This window comes from Canis lupus, chromosome 16 (genome assembly GCF_011100685.1).
Source record: "Canis lupus familiaris isolate Mischka breed German Shepherd chromosome 16, alternate assembly UU_Cfam_GSD_1.0, whole genome shotgun sequence".
Classification (NCBI taxonomy): Eukaryota; Metazoa; Chordata; class Mammalia; order Carnivora; family Canidae; genus Canis; species Canis lupus.
Window position 1 is genome coordinate 1,112,205 of NC_049237.1, and position 21,230 is coordinate 1,133,434.

The window sequence follows — 21,230 nt, forward strand, 5'->3', positions numbered from 1 at the left end:
GATTCTCTGTTCTGTTCCGTTGATCTGTGTGTCTGTTTTTGTGCCAGTACCACACTGTCTTGATGAGCACAGCTTTGTGGCACAGCTTGACATCCAACATTGTGATGCTCCGGCTCTGGTTTTCTTTTTTCATATTCCCCTGCTACTTGGGGTCTTTTCTGATTCCACACTAATCTTCAGATGATTTGTTCCAACTCTCTGAAGAAAGTCCATGGTATTTCGATAGGGATTGCCTTCCATGTGTAAATTGCCCTGGGTCACGTGGACGTTTTCCCAATACATGAATTCTTCCAATCCAGGAGCACAGAATAGTTTTCCATCTCTCTGTGTCTTCCTCAGTTTCTTTCAGACGTGTTCTGTAGTTTTTCGGGTCGGGATCCTTTACCTCTCTGGTTAGGTGTATTCCTAGGTATCTCATGCTTTTGGGTGCAGTTGTCAATGGGACCGACTCCTTCATTTCTCTTTCTTCAGTCTCATTGTTAGTGTATCGAAATGCCACTGATTTCTGGGCATTGATTTGGTATCCTGCCACGCCGCCGAATTTCCCGTATGAGTTCTAGCAATCTTGGGGTGGAGTCTTTTGGTTTTCTAGGTACAGTATCATGTCATCTGCGAAGAGGGAGAGTTTGACCTCTTCTTTGCCAATTTGAATGCCTTTTATTTCTTTTTGCTGCCTGATTGCTGAAGCTAGGACTTGTAGTAGTATGTTGAGTAGCCGTGGTGGGAGTGTACGTCCCTGTCGTGTTCCTGATCTTCGGGGAGAGACTCCCAGTGTTTCCCCATCGGGAATGATATTTGCTATGGGCTTTCCGTAGATGGGTTTGAAGATGCTGTGGAATGTTCCGTCTATCACTACAGTCTCAAGAGTTTTGATCAGGAATGGATGCTGTATCTTGTCAAATGCTTTCTCTGCATCTATTGAGAGGATCATCTGGTTCTTGTTTTTTCTCTTGTTGATGTGATCCATCCCATGGACTGCTTTACGAGTGTTGAACCAGCCTTGCATCCAGAGGATCAATCCCACTTGGTCATGGCGAGTAATCTTCTTTATGTACTGTTGGGTGCTGTTGGCTCGTATCTTGTTGAGAATGTTTGCATCCGTGTTCATCGGGGATATCGGTCTATAATTCTCCTTTTTGGTGGGGTCTTTGTCTGGTTTTGGAATTAAGGTGATGCTGGCCTCATAGAACGAGCTTGGAAGTATGAATGGACCTAAAGTACCATGATGTATTATTTAAAAGCATCAGAGTCAATTTTGCATAAAGTTAACTTATCCTTTATTACAAATAAAATTCATGAAGAAATTATGAAAAACACAAAATACAGAAACAGCACAACGAAAGGGGAGGGGAGGCTTCAATTGTGCTGCAGCCATCACGAACTGCTGCTCGGGGGCCGAGCCTTGTGGCCCCACTGAGGCAGGTGGCAGCTCTGGCCCTTCGATGAACTCGAGAGCCAGCGCCGGGACCTGCTCCTCCTTCTGGGGTGGCCAAGAAGCAGGTGGCTCCTCCAGGTCGGGGCAGTGAATCTGAGGTGTGACCACCAGGTACCTTGGCTTGACCTCAGCAGCCGTCATCTCGTCCCAGGCCTAGCTCTCAGCACCAGCAGCCGGGACCGGCTCGATCACCTCAGGCCCAGGAGCTTCAGCAGGCCCCACAGTCGGCCTCGGGCAGGCTCTTGCCGCGGTGGTTCCGGGTGTTGCTCGGGGTCCGAAGCCGTTTGCTCCCCTGAGTGAGGCGGCTGCTCCGGCCCATCGATGACCTCGATAACCGGTGGTGGGGCCCGTTCGGCCTCCAGCGCTCCCAAGGGTGCAGGTGGTTCTTCCGGGTCAGGACAGGGATGGAGAGGTCTGACCATCACGTGTCTTACCTTGTAAGCGGCAGCTGGCATCAGGGCTCGGGCCGAACCCTCAGCTTCAGCAGCCGGGACCAGCTCCATCCCCTGAGACCCTGAAGGTGCAGCAGGCCCCACAGTCGGCCTCGGGCGGGCTCTTGCCGCGGTGGTTCCGGGTGTTGCTCGGGGTCCGAAGCCGGTTGCTCCCCTGAGTGAGGCGGCTGCTCCGGCCCATTGATGACCTCGATAGCCGGTGGTGGGGCCCGTTCGGCCTCCAGCGCTCCCAAGGGTGCAGGTGGTTCTTCCGGGTCAGCACAGGGATGGAGAGGTCTGACCATCACGTGTCTTACCTTGTAAACGGCAGCTGGCATCAGGGCTTGGGCCGATCCCTCAGCTGCATCGGCCAGGACCAGCTCCATCCCCTGAGACCCTGAAGGTGGAGCAGGCCCCTCCGTCGAAGCTCGGGCGCGCTCTTGGGGTGGTTCACGGTGTTGCTCGCGGTCCGAAGACACAGTATCATCTCCAAGAAGACAAAGTATTATCACCAGGATGGACTTTCCACGTTCCTCTCAAATCAAGGACCCTCTTCCCACCGCTCAACGTGTGTGAGTGCAAGAGCCCTGGGAGGTCTCCCCAGACTGCAGCCCGTGGGGATGGGGTGTGAGCCTACCCAGTGCTCCTGGCCCAGCAGCACGGAGGCTTGATCTGTGTGGCCCACCCTGTCCCCAACTCGGCCACCCCAGTCCTCCTCACCTCCACCCTCAAACTCCGCTTGATGGAGGTTTCTTAAATATTCAGAGTAACTGTTGACTCGACGGTCCAGCGTTGAGTCTGGCAAGTACTGCCCCGTGAAATTCATCAGCTTTGTCAGGGCAGGAAATTCTGGGGGATCGTCGAAGTCCTCCTCGTAGTAGGTCAGCCAGATGGTCAGGAAGGAGGTCATGGTGCTGGGGAGGGACAGGTGGGCAGAGGCGTCAGAAGACAGGGCTCCCTCACACAGAGGTGTCCCGGGGAAGCCCGGCAGGAAACCGGGGCCCTCGGCCTCCCGCACGGGGCTGTCGGAGGCAAGTGCTGTTCCTTGTCCACCTGCCACCTGGCGGTCCTGCCTGCCACAGGCCTGCTCACTGAGGAGGGGCTGGCACGAAGCCTCTGTGCGTGGGAGCCCATGACCAGCGGTGTGACCATCACTGTCTTTCCCGGGGAACCTCCCTCCCGTGGGTCTGCCCTGCCTCCCTCACGAGGGGCCCCCAGGGGGTGTCCTTCCACTGACTCTAATCTCCCCCGGGGCGGGGGCCGTCTGGTCCGTGAGCACTCACTGGCTCTCCTGAGCACCTGCCATGCACCCGGGTCCAGGTGCCACCAGATTGGTGAGGGTGACGCTCCCCACACCCTCTGCTCTGCGTCCCAGGTGTGGGGCAGACAGGGTTGGGGGGGATGGGCATGGAGGAGGTCTCCCTTTGGGGTCCCAGTGCTCTCCCACAAAGCCCGCCCGCACCTCACCCACGGGTCTCCTTTGCTCTTTTCCTGAAGGGGCCTCAGACCTTTACCCTGCCACAGGAATTGCTGACGGGTGAGGGTCCAGCAGCCCCTCCGACCCACAGTCCCCTCGCTGCCCTCCTGGAGAGGGAAGGCCCTCCTGCATGAGCCAGAGCTCACTCACCTTTCCCAGAGCATCTGGATTTCTCCTTTCTCGGGGGACGCTTGGATGCATCGATACCTAGAGGAGGGCGGGGGGCCTCACATGAACCATCCTGTGGACCCGACCTCTCCTCATAGTTGCTGTCACCCTCTGAACCCCAACTAGTCCAGAACCCTGGGAGGCCATCAGCTCTGTGCGTGGGGCCACGGGCAGCTCCTAGAGAAGCGTCTGTACCTGCTGGGTCCTCCTGAATGCTTGAGGAATGAAAGGGCTCTGGCCAGGCCCATGGCCTACATCCGAGTGGGCCAGGGCGCCCCGGTGTCCCCGGGGACCCCTACCCTGAATGCCCCAGGACACAGACCCCAGATGGACTCAAACCTCCCTTTCAGTGGCAAAACAGGCCAGCTCAAGACCCTGGTGACGGTGGGGAGGCGGCACAGGCTTCGTCATGGGGAGAGAACGACGACTGCTGAGCACAATCACAGCCCCTCTAGCCGACCTGCCACAGGCCTGGCCCCAGGGGCTTCCCTACAGGACCCAACAAGGCCCTGTGTGACTCAACTCCAGTCAGAGGAGCAGCCCCAGGGGCCGGGAAGTTCAGGAACATTCCCAAGACTCCCAACCAGTAGGTGGCCCATCCCCCTGGGCTGTGGAGGGTCAGGGTGCTCACTTTGCAAACAGCAGGTCCAGGATCTCTTCGGTGGTGCCAAATTCAGGATATGTTTCCATAAATTGAACAATGGAAAGGTCGTCCAAGCACAGCAAGGCGGGCACCAGTTCTTCTACCTGCTGCTCCAGCAGCTCCCTCCGGCTGGGGGTGGTCGGGAAGATCCGATTCTTTCTCAGGGCTGAGGCCCTTTCAGCCTGAGGTGGGACAGAGGGGACGTGCAGCCTGCACTGTAGCCTCCAGACCACCTGGCAGTTGTAGCGCAGACCAAAGCCCGAGCTCTCAGTGGCTGCGGGGGGCGGGGGGGGGGGCAGGAGTGCCCACAGCAGGAACACGGGGCTTGACGCCTGCGGCTCAGTCACTAGGCATCTGACTGTGGGTTGTGGCTCAGGTCATGGTCTCAGCATCCTGAGATCCCGCCCCTGGCAGGCTCTGCGCTTGGGGCAGAGTGTGCTTGAGGAGCCTGTGTCTCCCTCTTCTGCTCCCTGCTTCTCTGCCTGTCTCTTAAACAAACTATCCAATAAAGAAATAATCTTAGAGGATAAATTTTCAAAAAAATTTGGATCAATACAAGGATCTCAAGTGGGAGGGGTGAGTCTCCCAGGGCCGCTTGTCAGCTGAGTTTTGACAGCACCTCCCTGCATTAACGGCTTCACCCCTTGAATTTGACCACACGTCCCTGTGTCGAGGTGCCCACACGGAGACCTTTCCTTGGGTGGGAGGGCCCAGGGCGTGAGGGCTGCAGGATGTTCAGCGCCACCCTGTGATTTGGCAACAGAAGGGAATCGCATCGAAGTCCTGCATCAGTGAAGGGCTCAGTGGCTGTTGGGACCAACTGGCCTCTGACATGTTGTGCAGCACACGAGGCCCCTGTGCCTGACCCCGGGGGGACGGGGGGCAGGGATGCGCTCCTTCAAAACCTAACTGCAGAGCGATAGACATAGTACAGTGAGCCCCGTGTCCCTTTGGGCAAAAGTCTCCCAACTCACCAGGACCATGCTCAAGCCTTGGAGAAGGTGGGGAAGGACGTCAGGCCAATGGGGCCTCCTGGGAGCACCAGTTAGGAGAAAGCATAGCACAGTGCAAACTACTAGAGAGCGTGTGCGATGAGACACGGTGTGTCTCTTTTTCAAAAGTTTTTATGGGCAGCCCGGGTGGCTCAGTGGTTTAGCACTGCCTTCAGCCCGGGGCGTGATCCTGGGGACCCAGGATCCAGTCCCACATCAGGCTCCCTGCGCGGAGCCTGCTTCTCCCTCTGCTTGTGTCTCTGCCTCTCTCTGTCTCTCGTGAATAAATAAATAAAATCTTTGAAAAGAAAGCATTATAAAAAACAGTTTTTATTATTTATTCACGAGACACACACACACAGAGAGAGAGAGAGAGAGGCAGACACAGAGAGGAAGCAGCAGTCCCCATGCAGAGAGCCCGAGGCGGGACTCGATCCTGGGTCTCCAGGATCAGGGCCTGGGCAGAAGGCAGGCGCTAAACCACTGGGTGACCAGGCACCCCTGAAGGCTCTATTCTGATATTCCTACAAATCTGTGCCCAGGGACTCTGCATCTGGCCCTGGCAGGGGCAGGGCCATGGGGGCAAGTTTGGGGAGAAGGGGAATCCAGACTCCTGTAGCAGCAGAAGTCTAGGGGGGAGCCCAGGGGAGGACAGGCTGGCTTCTGGGACCCGGGGCCCTTCCTGCTGCATCGGGGCCCTGGGTGTCGGGTGGCCCCAGCCCCTGCACTCACCTTCAACCCTTGCAGGTCTTCGGAGGATGTGCTGGACCCTGGGGTGTGGCGGATTTTCTCTTTCCTCTTCCACCGGCACTCATATTCCCGCGCGGCGCTCCGTATCTCCCATGTGGAGCTCTGTAAAGACTGCAGGGCAGCCAGGCAGGAGGCCTGAGCGCCCGGTCTGGCCGCCTCGGCCGGGCCGCACACCCAGCTGACTCCATTGCAGACCCACCACAGCACAGCCGGCACACACCTCCCCCAAGGAGAGCAAAGGGATGCTGCTGCAGGGCCTTGGGTTAACTCCGAGTCGGGTAAGAGGCGCCCCGGTAATCCTGTTTCCACCCTGCCCACCGTGACATCAGGGTGACCCTGAAGGGATCACCGGGGAACCTGCTCCCCTGCAAGGTCCTCCAGCCTGGATGCGACCTGCCCACACATCCCTGGTTCCCTGAAACTGAAGAGGAGGGGGTGGGGCTGCCCAGGATGGCTGGCACAGGTGGCCTGGCCTGGCCTGGCCTGCTCTGTATTACCCTCCGGCACCTCCTGAAAAACTCCCTGAGGCGTTGGGTTTGACGGTCGCACCAACAGCTCCACCATTCGAAGCAGCCGCATTCCGGGGGTTCCTCAAGATCCTCCCAACTGGTATATCTATCAGGGAACATCTTTCAGTAGCAAAAGTCTCCTGAAAGTGAGCCTGAGGTGGGGCTGCACTAGAATGTAGCCCCGGGCAGGGGTTCCAAGTTCTGTTGGCCTCTGTTGTGAAAGAAGTGACCTCACTGCCTGGGACCCCCTCCCTGAGTCCACTCCTGGAGGAAGCAGCGCTCGGGGCTGCCGATGCACCCCCCCCACCGCAGGCAATGGCCTGTGTGCACACAGTGACACAACCGCACCCCTCTCCACAGGCCCCAGGGAAGGACTGTGTGCAGCCAGGGCCCCACCTCGAAACACACCTGGGTTCAGACGCAACTTTCCATTCTTCCCTGGTTTCCACCCCGGAGAAGCCGTTGTGCCCGTCGGGGATGGTCTGCCTCTTGCCTGTGGCATAGGGATTATCCTAGCAGGTGCTTCCTCCAGACGTCCCCAGGCCACTGTGGCATCATATCTATGACATTGGAGGCGGGTGTCCCATGCAGGAAATACCTCCCACCACATGTTCTTCCTTGGTGTGTCCATGCGTCCAGGCCCACAAGGTCCCTGTGTGCACACACGTGGGCACCGGTACCCTCATTCTGGAGGCCCAGAAGATGACAGTGCCACCGGGGCAGGGATGGGCAATAGCTTCCCAAGATCCTAGGCTCCTGAATCCAAGGCAAACCCTACAGTAGGTGTGGGAGTCTTGGCCTAGAAGGTGTGAGGCCGTCCTTATCCTGAAACCCTGCCTGTCGTGTGTTACGGGCCATTCCCTCGTTTCCACTGGGTGAGCTGTGGACAGTGGTGCACCCAGTGGGTCGCCCTGACCTGGGCTCTTCCTCAGACTGGAATGTGCTGGAATGCCTCCCGTCTGGGCTGCCAGTGCCCACCCCCACCCCGTCACATCTCCATGTCTGTAGCCAGTTCCATCCACTAAACCTTTTCCCAGCCCCCTCAGGAAGGGGAGGGGCAGCCCTGGCCCCCAACAGAGGACACAGAGGTGGCTTCATCCCTCCTTCTGCCTCCTTCCCAGGCTGTGATCCTGGCGAGGTAGTGGCCCTGCTGGGATCTTCACCTCCTCCCCTCAGTGGCCCCCTGGAGCCCCAGCCACTTCGTTTGTCAAAGCCCCACAGTTCGTCACAGCCTCACCTCCGGAGCTCAGGACCCAGGGAAGCACCAGGCTCTCTTTCTAGGGAGCAATTGCTCTTTCTATTCCTGATGTTGTACCGTATTTTGTCCATCTTCCCCCCTGGAGCATGAGCTCCGAGAGGGAGGATCTGGTCTGTTTATCAGCTCTGGCACCGTCTGTGCTCAGGGCTCAGCGGCTGAAGGAGCAGTTGGGAGGACCATCCCACCACGGGCCAGCTCAGTGGTGGGAGCCTTATTGATTTGGAGCATTTTTAAATACTTATGCTTTTGTTTTTTTTTTTTTTTAAGGAAACTCTGTGCCCGATGAGGGACTCAAACTCAGGACCCCGAGATCAATAACCACACGCCCTTCAGGCTGAGCCAGGCAGGCATCCACTGGTCATTTGAAAACTAGTAGACTGATAACTATTTCAGTTAATTTGGTGATCCCCATTTTGTAGGTCTATCCCATTATGCTGAATTACCAAGTGACTCCCCCAATGTCAGTACCGCGTCAGCACAGATTGCCCCAGCTGACAGCACTGAGTGGCTGTTCAGATTGGAGACTGAACTCGTTCACGGGGTCTTTCAGGAGCCAGGGTGGCTCCTCCATGGGCCTCCTCCCTCCCCGGGAGGTCATGCACCTCTGCAGCCAGCAGCACAAGGGGAAGATGACAAACACAGGCACGAGGGAGGGGGTCTCCAGCCAGGTCTAGCAGGCCTGCATGTCCACCTTTATGCTCACTCTGTGTGTTATTTATTAGAAGTAGTATTAATTTTTAGGATTTTATTTATTTGTTTAAGAGAGAGAGGGAGAAAGAGAGAGGAGAGAGCATGATCAGTGGAGACAGGCAGAGGGAGAGGGAGAAGCAGGTGTCCCGCAAGCAGGGAGGCACAAACCCAGGAATTCTGAATCATATCCCACAAAACAGAGGAAACACATCACCAGATCTGCTCCACAAAACAAACAAAAGGCATCTCCTCAAGCTGAATGAAAATTTTCTACTTGAAGTACAGACCGTATGAGTGAAATGAGAGCAAGATTTGTGTGCGTGTGTGAGTGTATATATATATATATAGAGAGAGAGAGAAATAATTCTGCCTATTTGAATATGGATATAAAAATGAACATGACCATTTATGAATATACATGGACGTAAAAAAGAAGAATTAACATTGACTTAAAAATAAGAATTAGTGTGGTTGTAGGCATGTAGAATTGAAACATATGAGGGTGATCATCAAAAGGCAGCGTGATGAATCAATCTAGTGAGTCTTAAGACTGAGTGTTTACAAGTAGGAAACCTGCTGTCAGCCACAGAACTGTAAGTAGACAGGAGGCACTGACTCTCCAGCTTGACCACCAACTGAACTGAAATCAGGTTGTGTATCCACGCGCACTGACAGAGAAACGGATATAAATGTAGAACTAGGAAGTTAGCAGAGGAGAAGTAACCTTATTGAAGATAATTAAATAAAAAAAGAAATAAAGCTGAATCTTGAATGGAGAAAATGGAGTAATTAAAATGGAATAATGTTTTTAAAATCGTTTGTATTTCCTTGGTGTTGGTGGTGATCTCTCCTCATTCATGATTTTATTCGAGTCTTTTCTCTCTTCTTTTTAATAAGGCTGGCTGATGGTTTCTCTCTCTTCTTAATTCTTTCAAAGAACCACCTCCTGGTTTTGTTGATCTGTTCCACAGCTCTTCTGCTCTCTATTTCATTGAGTTCTGCTCGGAATCTTTATTAACCGTCGTCTTCTGCTGGGTGAAGGTTTCATTTGCTGTTCCTTCTCCAGCTCCTTTAGGTGCAAGGTTAGCTTGTGTATTTGAGTTCTTTCCAGTGTTTGGATGGATGCTTGTATTGCGATGTATTTCCCCCTCAGGACCGCTTTTGCTGTGTCCCAAAGATTTTGAACGGCTGTATCTTCATTCTCATTAGTTTCCGTGAATCTTTTTAATTCTTCTCTAATTTCCTGGTTGACCCTGTCATCTTTTAGCAGGATGGTCCTTAACCTGCATGTGTTTGAAATCCTTCCAAACTTCTTTTTGTGATTTAGTTCTAGTTTCAGATCATTATGGTCTGAAAATATGCAGGGCACGATCCCAATCTTTTGGTATCGGTTACGACCTGATTTGTGACCCAGTATGTGGCCTATTCTGGAGAAAGTTCCATGTGCGCTTCAGAATATTCAGTTGCGTTCGGACATAAAGTTCTGTAAATATCTGTGAAATCCATCTGGTCCAGTGTATCATTTAAAGCTCTTGTTTCTTTGGAGATGTTGTACTTAGAAGATCTATGGATTTTAGAAAACGCTATGTTCAAGTCACCAAGTATAAGTGTATTATTATCTAAGTATGTCTTAACTTTGGTTATTAATTGATTGATATCCTTGGCAGCTCCCACATTCAGGGCATAAATATTCATGATTGTTAGGTCCTCTTGTTGGATAGACCCTTTAAGTGTGATATAGTGTCCCTCTTCATCTCTTACTACAGTCTTTGGGATAAACTTATTTATCTGATGATATAAGGATGGCTACTCCTGTTGTCTTGAGAACCATTTGAATGGTAAATGGTTCTCCAACGTTTTATTTTCAGGTTGTAGGTGTCCTTATGAGTCTCCTGTAGACAACAAATAGATGGGTCTTGCTTTTTTCTCCAGTCTGAAACCCTGTGTCTTTTGATGGGATCATTTAGCCTATTCATGTTCAGAGTTACTATTGAAAGCTATGAATTTAGTGTCATCATGATACCGATTCAGTCCCTGTTTTTGCGGATTATTTCTTTGGGCATCCTCTTTGTCTTACAGAGTCCCCCTTAATATTTCTTGCATAGTTGGTTTGGAGGTCACATATTCTTTCAGTTCCTGCCTGTCTTGGAAGCTCTTTATCTCTCCTTCCGTTCTGAATGAGAGCCTTGCTGCATAAAGTATTCTTGGCTGCATGTTCTTCTCATTTAGGACCCTGAATATATCCTGCCAGCCCTTTCTGGCCTGCCAGGTCTCTGTGGAGAGGTCTGCTGTTAACCTAATACTTCTTCCCATAAAGTTAGGGATCTCTTGTCTCTTGCTGCTTTAAGGATCTTCTCTTTATCCTTGGAATTTGCAAGTTTCACTATTAAATGTTGGGGTGTTGAACAGTTTTCATTGATTTTAAGGGGGGATCTCTCTATCTCCTGGATCTGAATGCCTGTTTCCCTCCCCAAGTTAGGGAAGTTCTCAGCTATGATTTGTTCAAATACACTTTCTGGTCCTCTGTGTCTTCAGCACCCTCTGGAACTCCAATTAAAGGTAGATTTTTCCTTCTGAGGCTGTCATTTATCTCCCTTAACCTTTCCTCATGATCTTTTAATTGTTTTTCTCTTTTTTTCCTCAGCTTCCTTCCTTGCCATCAACTGTCTTCTATGTCACACACTCTTTCTTCTACCTCATTAACCCTCATCGTTAGGACCTCCAGTTCGGATTGCATCTCATTTACTTGATTTTTAATTTCGGCCTGATTAGATCCAAATTCTGCAGTCATGAAGTCTCTTGATTCCTTTATGCTTTTGTTCCAGAGTCACCGGTAGCTTTATAATTGTGCTTCTGAATTGGCTCTCTGACATTGAATTGTAATCCAAATTCTGTAACTCTGTGGCAGAAAGTACTGTTTCTGATTCTTTTGTGGTGAGTTCTTCCTTCTAGTCATTTTGCTCAGTGCAGAGTGGCTAAAAACAAGTTGTACTGGACAAAGGAAGGAAAAAGGGGAAAGGGGGGGACAAACAAAAAACAAAAAAAATGAGGGGTATCCTCTGATTCTATATATTGTAAGTCCCTCGACTTCCCCTGGCGCTTTCCAGCACTGCTTGGTCAAGAACTTGCTCTTCCCCTTCCAGCTGGTCTTCTGGGGGAGGGGCCTGCTGTGCTGATTCTCAGGTGTGTGCCCCTGGGGAGCTGCCCCGCCCCACCAGGTGCCCGGCTCAGTGGGAGCTGTTTAAGCTGTGAGGCCCCTGCTCAGTCTCAGGTACAAGGTGACACCAGGAGGAGGAACAACAGTGGCGGCAGCCAGCTGTCCAGCCCTAGAGTCAGCTCCTGCAGTAACTACTGCAGCTCCCAGTGCGCAGGGGCCTGGATGCTCCGGGGCAGGGCACTGATCTGCACAGCTTGGGGTGCCCGGTGGCAGGAGCGTCCTGGCTGCCCTGTGGCCTCCCAGCCTCTGCCCATCCCAGGGGGAGCACGAGATCCTGGGCTGTGTCCCCAGCGCCCTGGGCTCCGGGGCCTACACGGCCCAGGCTGCTCCCGGGGCCCTGCTCCAGCCCCTTAGGGAGCTCAGCAGCGGGGCGCGCTCTCCCCCGGGGTGCCCCTCCCCTGTTAGTGACCCAGGAGCCTGGGGGCATCCCCGCCCCTCCCAGGATCCTGCCCGAGCTCCCTGCCAGTGCCTGTCCATCCAGGACGGTTGGTAAAGTTCCTGCTTTTCCAGGCCTGGGCTCTCCTGTCCTGGGGGCTCTCCTGTGGCCTTAGCCCGGCTCCTCGTGGGGGCCCCTCCCCCTTGGAGGCTTTTTTATTTGTTTATTTTTCCATCTTCCTATCTTGATAGAAGCCCGAACTCTTCTCACTGCAGCATTCCAGCTGTTCTCTCTTTAGATCTCAGGCCGAATGCGTGGTTTTCAGGATGATTTGAAAGTTATCTAGGTGAGTTGGTGGGGCCAGGTGACTTGGGGACCCTACTCCTCCACCATCGTGCCCCCTCCCTAATCTGTGTGTTAGTTCTAACAGTTTTTCAATGAAGTCTTCAGGATTGTCTATATAAAATACTGTGTCATCTACAAGTGGCAATAATTTTACTTCTTCCTTTCTCATCTGGATGCCTTTTCTTTTTCCTGCCTAATTGCCTGGGATAGAATTTCCAGTACTATTTTTAATATAAGTGGTGAGAGTGGGCATCCTTGTCTTGGTTCTGAACCTAGAGATTTCCCCCACTGAATATGATGTTGGCTATGGACTTTATTATGTTGAGTTATGTCCCCTTTATAGCTACTTGGTTGAGACTTTTTCTTATAAATGGGTGTTAAATTTTGTCAAATGCTTTTTCTGATTTATTGAGATGATCATATAATTTTTATCCTTCATTTTGTTAATGTGCCACATCACATTGATTTATAAATGTTGAACCATCCTTGGAATAAATCCCACCTGATTATGGTGTATATCATCCCTTTAATGTATTGTTGGATTTGGCTTACTAACATTTTGTTGAAGATTTATGCATCTGTGTTTATCAGGGATATTGGCCTGTCATTTTCTTTTCTTTGTGCTGCCCTTATCTGGTTTTGGAATCCGGGTAATGCTGGCTTCATGAAATGAGTTTGGAAGTGTTCCCTCCTCTTCTATTTTTTGGAAAAGTTTGAGAAGGATTGATACTAATTTTTATTTAAATGTTTGATAGAATTCAGCAATGAAGCCATCTGGTCCTGGACTTTTGTTTGTTGGGAGATTTTTGATAACTGATTCAATCTCTGTACTAGTAATTTGTTCATATTTTTCTTTTTTCATGATTTAGTCTTGGCAGGTTGTATGTGTCTAAGAATTTATCCATTTCTTCTATGTTGTCCCATTTGTTAGCATATAACTGTTCATAGCAGTCTCTTATGATCTTTTGTATTCCTGTGGTATCAGCTATACTATTTCCTCTTTCATTTCTGATCCTTGCTTCCATTGTCACATCCTCCCCTCATGTGTCAGTGTCTTCATGTGGAATTCTTCCTGAACGTCTCTCTCATCTCTTCTTCTCTTAAGAACACCAATCATATTGGATTAAGGGACCACTCTACATAGTATGAACTTAGCTTAACTAAGTAGATCTGCAATGATCATATTTCCAAATAGGATTTTATTTTAAATTATTGGCAGTTAGGACGGACTTCAACATATATTTTGGGGGGACACATTTCAACCCATAACACCCATCAAGCCATGAACATTAATCCATGAGTTCCTAGTACAAACACATCCCTTTCTTGATCATTTTAATACCTGTAAACATGTCTTTGATTCTTTGGTAAAACCACCATAGCCTAAAAAAAAAAAAAAAAAAAAAAACTTCATTACATTTAGAATTTAGCATCCCTGTTGTTACCCTTCAAGATGTATGCCATGCCCTTGTACCCCTCTTCTGTCTTCTTTTCATACTATTCATTCAAGAACTTACCTAGTACTTCCCCAACAAACACCAAGTTCTCCAAGTACCCTCTTGCTTTCTATATTGAACCATTTGTGATTACATGATCAGATTTGCATTTTTGAGAACTTCTCATTCCTTTTAAACAGTTTCCTCTCATTATAACCAACCATGTGATCCCATCTATCCTGTCTCAACATTGTTTTAATGGATTCTAAAGATGCACCTGTCTATTTTGTTCTATAACAACAAAAAATGGCTTTCTACCATCTGTTGAGAGTTTTCTTTCTATTTTAATGTTTCTTTAATATTTTTTTTATGAGAGACAACAGAGAGAGGTAGAGACATAGGCAGAGGGAGAAGCAGGCTTCATACAAGGAACCTGAGGCAGACCTTGATCCCAGGGCCCTGGATCACACCCTGAGCTGAAGGCAGATGCTCAACCACTGAGCCACTCAGATATCCCTTTTTTAAACATGTTTTATATTCTGATTCTAGTTTGGAATGAAATCAAATCTTTACTATCACTTGCCATTCCTTCTTTTAATTTTTCTTGTTCTGTCTTTGGTATAACAAAGGAGAGTCCCAGCTTTTTGGCATAACAAAAGACATTCCCAGGAATTTCTTTAAATTATCATTATTTAAACCCAGAAGTGGACCCTGAACTTTATGGTCAACTAATATTCGATAAAAGAGGAAAGACTATCCACTGGAAGAAAGACAGTGTCTTCAATAAATGGTGCTGGGAACATTGGACATCCACATGCAGAAGAATGAAACTAGACCACTCTCTTGCACCATACACAAAGATAAACTCAAAATGGATGAAAGATCTAAATGTGAGACAAGATTCCATCAAAATCCTAGAGGAGAACACAGGCAACACCCTTTTTGAACTCGGCCACAGTAACTTCTTGCAAGATACATCCACGAAGGCAAAAGAAACAAAAGCAAAAATGAACTATTGGGACTTCATCAAGATAAGAAGCTTTTGCACAGCAAAGGATAAAGTCAACAAAACTAAAAGACAACCTACAGAATGGGAGACGATATTTGCAAAGGACATATCAGATGAAGGGCTAGTTTCCAAGATCTATAAAGAACTTATTAAACTTAACACCAAAGAAACAAACAATCCAATCATGAAATTGGTAGAAGACATGAAGAGAAATCTCACAGAGGAAGACATAGACACGGCCAACAAGTACATGAGAAAATGCTCCACATCACTTGCCATCAGGGAAATACAAATCAAAACCACAATGAGATACCACCTCACACCAGTGAGAATGGGGAACATTAACAAGGCAGGAAACCACAAATGTTGGAGAGGATGTGGAGAAAGGGGGACCCTCCTGCACTGTTGGTGGGAACGTGAACTGGTGCAGCCACTCTGGAAAACTGTGTGGAGGTTCCTCAAAGAGTTAAAAATAGACCTGCCCTATGACCCAGCAATTGGACTGTTGGGGATTTACCCCCAAAGATTCAGATGCAATGAAACGCCGGGACACCTGCACCCCGATGTTTCTAGCAGCAATGTCCACAATAGCCAAACTGTAGAAGGAGACTCGGTGTCCATCGAAAGATGAATGGATAAAGAAGATGTGGTTTTTGTATACAATGGAATATTCCTCAGCCATTAGAAACGACAAATACCCACCATTTGCTTCAACGTGGATGGAACTGGAGGGTATTATGCTGAGTGAAGTAAGTCAATCAGAGAAGGACAAACAGTGTATGTTCTCATTCATTTGGGGAATATAAATAATAGTGAAAGGGAATAGAAGGGAAGGGAGAAGAAATGTGTGGGAAATATCAGAAAGGGAGACAGAACATAAAGACTCCTAACTCTGGGAAACGAACTAGGGGTGGTGGAAGGGGAGGAGGGCGGGGGTGGGGGTGAGTGGGTGACGGGCACTGAGGGGGACACTTGATGGGATGAGCTCTGGGTGTTATTCTGTATGTTGGTAAATTGAACACCAATAAAAAATTAATTTATTAAAAAAAAGAAGATATGGTTTATGTATACAATGGAATATTACTCAGCCATTAGAAATGACAAATACCCACCATTTGCTTCAACGTGGATGGAACTGGAGGGTATTATGCTGAATGAAATGAGTCAATCAGACAAGGACAAACATTATATGTTCTCATTCATTTGGGGAATATAAATAATAGTGAAAGGGAATAGAAGGGAAGGGAGAAGAAATGGGTAGGAAATATCAGAAAGGGAGACAGAACATAAAGACTCCTAACTCTGGGAAATGAACTAGGGGAGGTAGAAGGGGAGGAGGGCGGGGGGTGGGGGTGAATGGGTGACGGGCACTGAGGGGGGCACTTGACAGGATAAGCACTGGGTGTTATTCTGTATGTTGGCAACTTGAACACCAATAGAAAATAAATTTATTATTAAAACATTATCGTTATTTAGCCAGAAATGGTATCACACTCATTTTTCTCTCTTACCTGTAGAGCAAAGAGGATAGAAGATGTCTGGGAGAATCTACAATCTCTCTCTAGGAGATCCAGTGTTATAAGGTAGACTCTCGAGTCCTTTCAGCCCTGGGGGATCCTGAAATAAATGGTAATGAAAACTCTGAGCATTGAGATAAAGAATCAAACAAAAGGAGGAGGTAAGCATTACTGTTTCTGACTTCTGAGAAGTTGCCTTGGTCAGATAGTGAGATGGAAAGGCCTGGAAGTCATAACAGCCTTGGCTATAGATATGCTTGCTTGCTAATAGAGAATAGCCACTGAAGTGGGCCACTCTGCCTGAAGCCAAGGAAACATGTCACTTTCTCTCAATTTCTGAGAAAAGGGACTATAAAGACCTAGAGAGAAAACTAGTAAAAATAATACTGAAAATATAATTTAAAAAATCTCTTAACCTCTACCCATCTTGGGAAGATCAGAGATGGTAGGAGCCTCCATGAACAATAGGGGTCGCCCAGGTGCGAGCAGCTACAGCCAAATGTCACACTGGCCCTGCCCTACCATTGCTGTCTTCAGAGATCTTGATCCCTACCCTTCCAGTGCCATAAGGCAGCTTCACAATCATGTTCTGAATCCATACTCAACACTGCTTTGCCACTGAGACTCAGCCTGCCAATATGCTACAGCTCCTTTTAGAAAGTTAGAGGATAGGGACGCCTGGGTGGCTCAGCAGTTGGGCGTCTGCCTTCAGCTCAGCTCGTGATCCTGGGATCCAGGATCAAGTTCCACATCAGGGTCCCTGTGAGGAGCCTGCTTCTCCCTCTGCCTATGTCTCTGCCTCGCTCTCTCTCAGCCTGTGTCTCTCGTAAATAGATAAATAAATCTTTAAAAAAAAAAAAAAGAGGATATCTTCTCAGGCAGCTGACTGAGAAAATAAAATTTTATTCAATCCCTACCACACAATTTATATGGAAATAAATTTCAGATGGACTAAGGACAAAAGTATAAAATAAAGCAAAGCTATCCAGAAGAAATAGCAATAAAATACTTTTATAATTTTAGTGTGGGCAAGGTCTAGACATAGTATAAAAGGCAGAAAACAGGGGATCCCTGGGTGGTGCAGCGGTTTAGCGCCTGCCTTTGGCCCAGGGCACGATCCTGGAGACCTGGGATCGAATCCCACGTCGGGCTCCCGGTGCATGGAGCCTGCTTCTCCCTCTGCCTGTGTCTCTGCCTCTCCCTCTCTCTCTGTGTGACTATCATAAATAAATAAAAATTAAAAAAAAAAAAAACTTTAAAAAAAAAGGGATCCCTGGGTGGCGCAGTGGTTTGGCGCCTGCCTTTGGCCCAGGGCGCGATCCTGGAGACCCGGGATCGAATCCCACGTCGGGCTCCCAGTGCATGGAGTCTGCTTCTCCCTCTGCCTGTGTCTCTGCCTCTCTCTCTCTCTCTGTGACTATCATAAATAAATAAAAAAAAAAAAATTTAAAAAAAAATTTAAAAAAAAATTAAAAAAAAAAAAAGGCAGAAAACATAAGAAAAGCTAGATTTGGGCAGCCCGGGTGGCTCAGCGGTTTAGCGCCACCTTCAGCCCAGGGCATGATCCTGGGGACCCCGGATCAAGTCCCGCATCGGGTTCCCTGCATGGAGCCTGCTTCTCCCTCTGCCTGTGTCTCTGCCTCTCTCTCCTCTCTGTGTATTCTCATGAATAAATAAAAATAAAATCTTTAAAAAGAAAAGAAAAACTAGATTTATTTATACATAGATTGATGTATATATATGTGTGTGTACACACACACATCCACACAGAATATATAATTCAGGTAAATGGAATTAAAGTATTATCCATGCTGTTGTTAACCTGAGTCTTTTTGGTGAAGGTCTTTTTAACTGATTTTCCTGGTACTCCCATCTCATCCCAAGTAAACAGTATTAACAGCCTGGTATGTACCTTTCCACACTTTTCTTTTCTCTTTAAGATTTTATTTATTTATTCATAGAGACACAGAGAGAGAGAGGCAGAGACACAGGCAGAGGGAGAAGCAGGCTCCATGCAGGGAGCCCAACGGGGGACTGATCCTGGGTCCCCAGGATCAGGCCCTGGGCTGAAGGCAGGGCTAATCTGCTGAGCCACCCGGGCTGCCCTCCCCACTTTTCTTTATGTCTGTATAATCCTATACAAATACACATACAGGGAAGCTCAATCATTGTTGAGCTTGTACACTTCCCTGCATTTTGCTTTTCTTACGTAACAACAGAGCTTGAAAATCCCTAAAGTCCTCCAATATAGATCTAGTGCATTCTTGTTCATGATGACTGAAAAAGGATCATTAAAAGATAAACTGAGACATACTAAACACTTTAAGACTTTATTTAAGCAAACACTGATTGAATTGGGCAGCATCCAATTTAGCAACTACAAAAGAACTCCAAGTGGCAACAGAAAGTGAAAGATTTGCATAGGCAGAATGGAGCAGGAACAAGGAAGTTTACAAAGCAAAAAAGCCCATTAATTATGCAAGCTTACTGTCCTTTGGGAGATGGCAGGGGTCTATCAGACAAATTACCTAACCAGTGCTGGTCAGCTGATTTTTGATTGGTTCCATTTCTGGGAGCCCTAAAACTGTACTTACATTACATCTTGGTTTGGGTGATATGGAGCTTAGCATAAGCAACTCCATTTTGTACCTATTGTCCTGGCTTAAACAGAATAAAGCACTTTTTGTTGGTCCCAATTGACAAGCATTTAACCCATTTCCAAACTTTACTTCTGGAAACATAAATTACATAACAGGGGGATGATACGCCTTTATCTTTTGAATTTTCCTGTAAATGCCCTGTTCCCAGTAAAGGCAAATTAGGCTCAGGTCATTGAATTTGACAGCCTAAGAGCCTCAGGTGCCCAAGAAGTAGACCTTAGGAAGGGAGCTGAAGTGGCATGAAGGACCAGGGAAGGAACACGGGCTATAAGGATATTCTTTGTCATACCACAGCTTTGCCTCTGACCAATGTGAGGTCCTCACCTTAGGGTATTGTTCACGCTGTGTCACAAAAGAGGCCATAAATCACTTAAAGGAGAGTGGAAGACAACCTGAAACTAAAGACCTGAACTAGAGAGAACAGGAACTTAAGTTTCAGGGAGAATTTTGGTCAGTTCTACAACACTGCCACCATGTGGCTGTAGAACATTGCAGCTAGCAAACCTAGAAGTGATGGGTTGGAAGCAGTTATTAAATAGAACCGGTTCTCGCATTCTATCTTAATTTGCACCTCCCACGTCAGGATATAAACATTTCCATTAACCCAAAGAATGTCCTTATACTATTTCCAATCAGTACTTCCCCACCATCATTTTTCCAACTTCCACTAGATTCGCTATTCTTACACATCATATAAATGGAATCCTATAGTTCATACCCTTTTGTGTATGGTTCACAGTATCTATAAGTTTCACCCATGTTGTTGCATGTAGTTAATCTTTAGTTGTTCCCAGTAATGGTGTTTTATAAATTCTCCACAAACACTGAATTAGTGAATACTGGGCCATTGCTTCTGGGAGAAATCACTTATAGGGGAAATACAGCAGTAGATTCCTGTGAGTCTCAGTCTTAACTCACCTCATCGATACATATAAACAAACATACCGATATTTATATATGTATGTCAACTGATTAATACATGTAAACAAGCAAAATCAAAACAAATACTTTGCCTTATGTGTGTTTCTATTTAAAGATGCCTTATTTAATACATATTGTTGATTCATTAGCTTTGAACTCACTGCCAACAGCACTATATGAGCCATGTGCCTGAAAGAAGTTTATCCAACACATGTATTTTCTCTGTAAGGAGCACCAGTCTTGGGTAGCCCTGGTGGCGCAGCGGTTTAGTGCTGCCTGCAGCCCAGGGTGTGATCCTGGAGACCCAGGATCGAGTTCCACGTCAGGCTCCCTGCATGAAGGCTGCTTCTCCCTCTGCCTGTCTCTGCCTCTCTCTCTCTGTCTCTCATGAATAAATAAATAAAATATTTAAAAAACAAAGGAACACCAGTCTTCTTGCACTTAGAAGCACTTAGGAACCTTCAGCACTACACTTGGGCCACTTTGAACAATGAAATCATCATCAAAAAGCATAAAAATATGACAAACATAGAACTAAATAGACCACAAAAATACTACGTGATTATAGTATGAGGGCTGAGACAGAAAGAGACAGCATGACTTTATTCATCCTCACTGGAAACCTGCATACCAGGCAATTCAAAGTTTTTGCTACTCTGTGCATGTCCATGAATGGTCATGAGCGCCATATTGCTTTTAGGCTTACACATACATTTCAGCAAATAGGGAAATGCTCAAACATAGAATCCATAGATAATAAGGATCGATTGTATCTATTCTTTGTTCCTTTTAGTGCTAAGTAATATTCCATTGTATGTATATAGCACTATTTGTTTATCCATTCACCTATAGATGGAATTTGGAGTTGTTTCCTGTTGAGGGCTACTATGAGGTAAGGCTCTATAAACATTCCCGTACAAGCTATTTTGTGAAAATGCACACATTTCTCTTGGAGGAGTGAAATTACTGTACATGTTCAGCTTGATTAGAAACTCTTAAACAGTTTTCCAAGGTAATTTACCATTTTATACTCTCATCAGCAATATGAGAGTTTCAGGCATTCCATGTCTTCACACCTGCCACTGATAGTCTTCTGAATTGTATTTGTTCTGGTGGGTGTGCACTGGTGGTTTTCATTTGTATTTCCCAATGATTAGTGATGTCACACACCTTTTTATACATTTACGGACCATCTGGATATTTCTTTATGAAGTTCCTTTTCAAGTTTTTGTCCATTTTTAATTGGGATGTTTATCTTTCTTATTACTGATATATGGGAATCCTTATATTCTGCATATAAATCCTTTGTCAAATACATGAATTGTATTGTAACAAGTAATGTTTCTATTTTCTCCTACTGTGCGGTTTCCCTTTTCATGTACTTAATGGTGACTTG

At 47.6% G+C, this 21,230-nt stretch overlaps 1 protein-coding gene across 1 annotated transcript; it reads right to left on the minus strand.

Moving 5' to 3' along the window:
• Positions 1-1,253: 1,253 nt before the first annotated feature.
• On the minus strand, positions 1,254-20,523 carry LOC119877114 (ral guanine nucleotide dissociation stimulator-like). Its single transcript, XM_038560559.1, has 8 exons — positions 20,466-20,523; positions 6,814-6,898; positions 6,394-6,511; positions 5,879-6,007; positions 4,143-4,336; positions 3,494-3,550; positions 2,587-2,780; positions 1,254-2,353 (listed from the first exon to the last, which is right to left on the minus strand). The coding sequence occupies exons 1-8, from the start codon at positions 20,521-20,523 to the stop codon at positions 1,890-1,892; spliced, it is 1,299 nt and encodes a 432-aa protein (XP_038416487.1). The 3' UTR covers positions 1,254-1,889.
• Between the last annotated feature and the right edge of the window lie 707 nt (positions 20,524-21,230).

Bases quoted from the DNA above. Each gene is read 5' to 3' on its own strand.
- LOC119877114 (XM_038560559.1), bottom strand. From the start codon at position 20,523: ATGGCGCTCATGACCATTCATGGACATGCACAGAGTAGCAAAAACTTT. The intron at 6,899-20,465 runs GTATGCAGGTTT...CCTATGCCACAG, and splicing joins CAAAAACTTTGAATTGCCTG to GCAAGAGGCAGACCATCCCC. The intron at 2,781-3,493 runs GTGAGTGAGCTC...GTCCCTCCCCAG, and splicing joins ATCCAGATGCTCTGGGAAAG to CACCATGACCTCCTTCCTGA.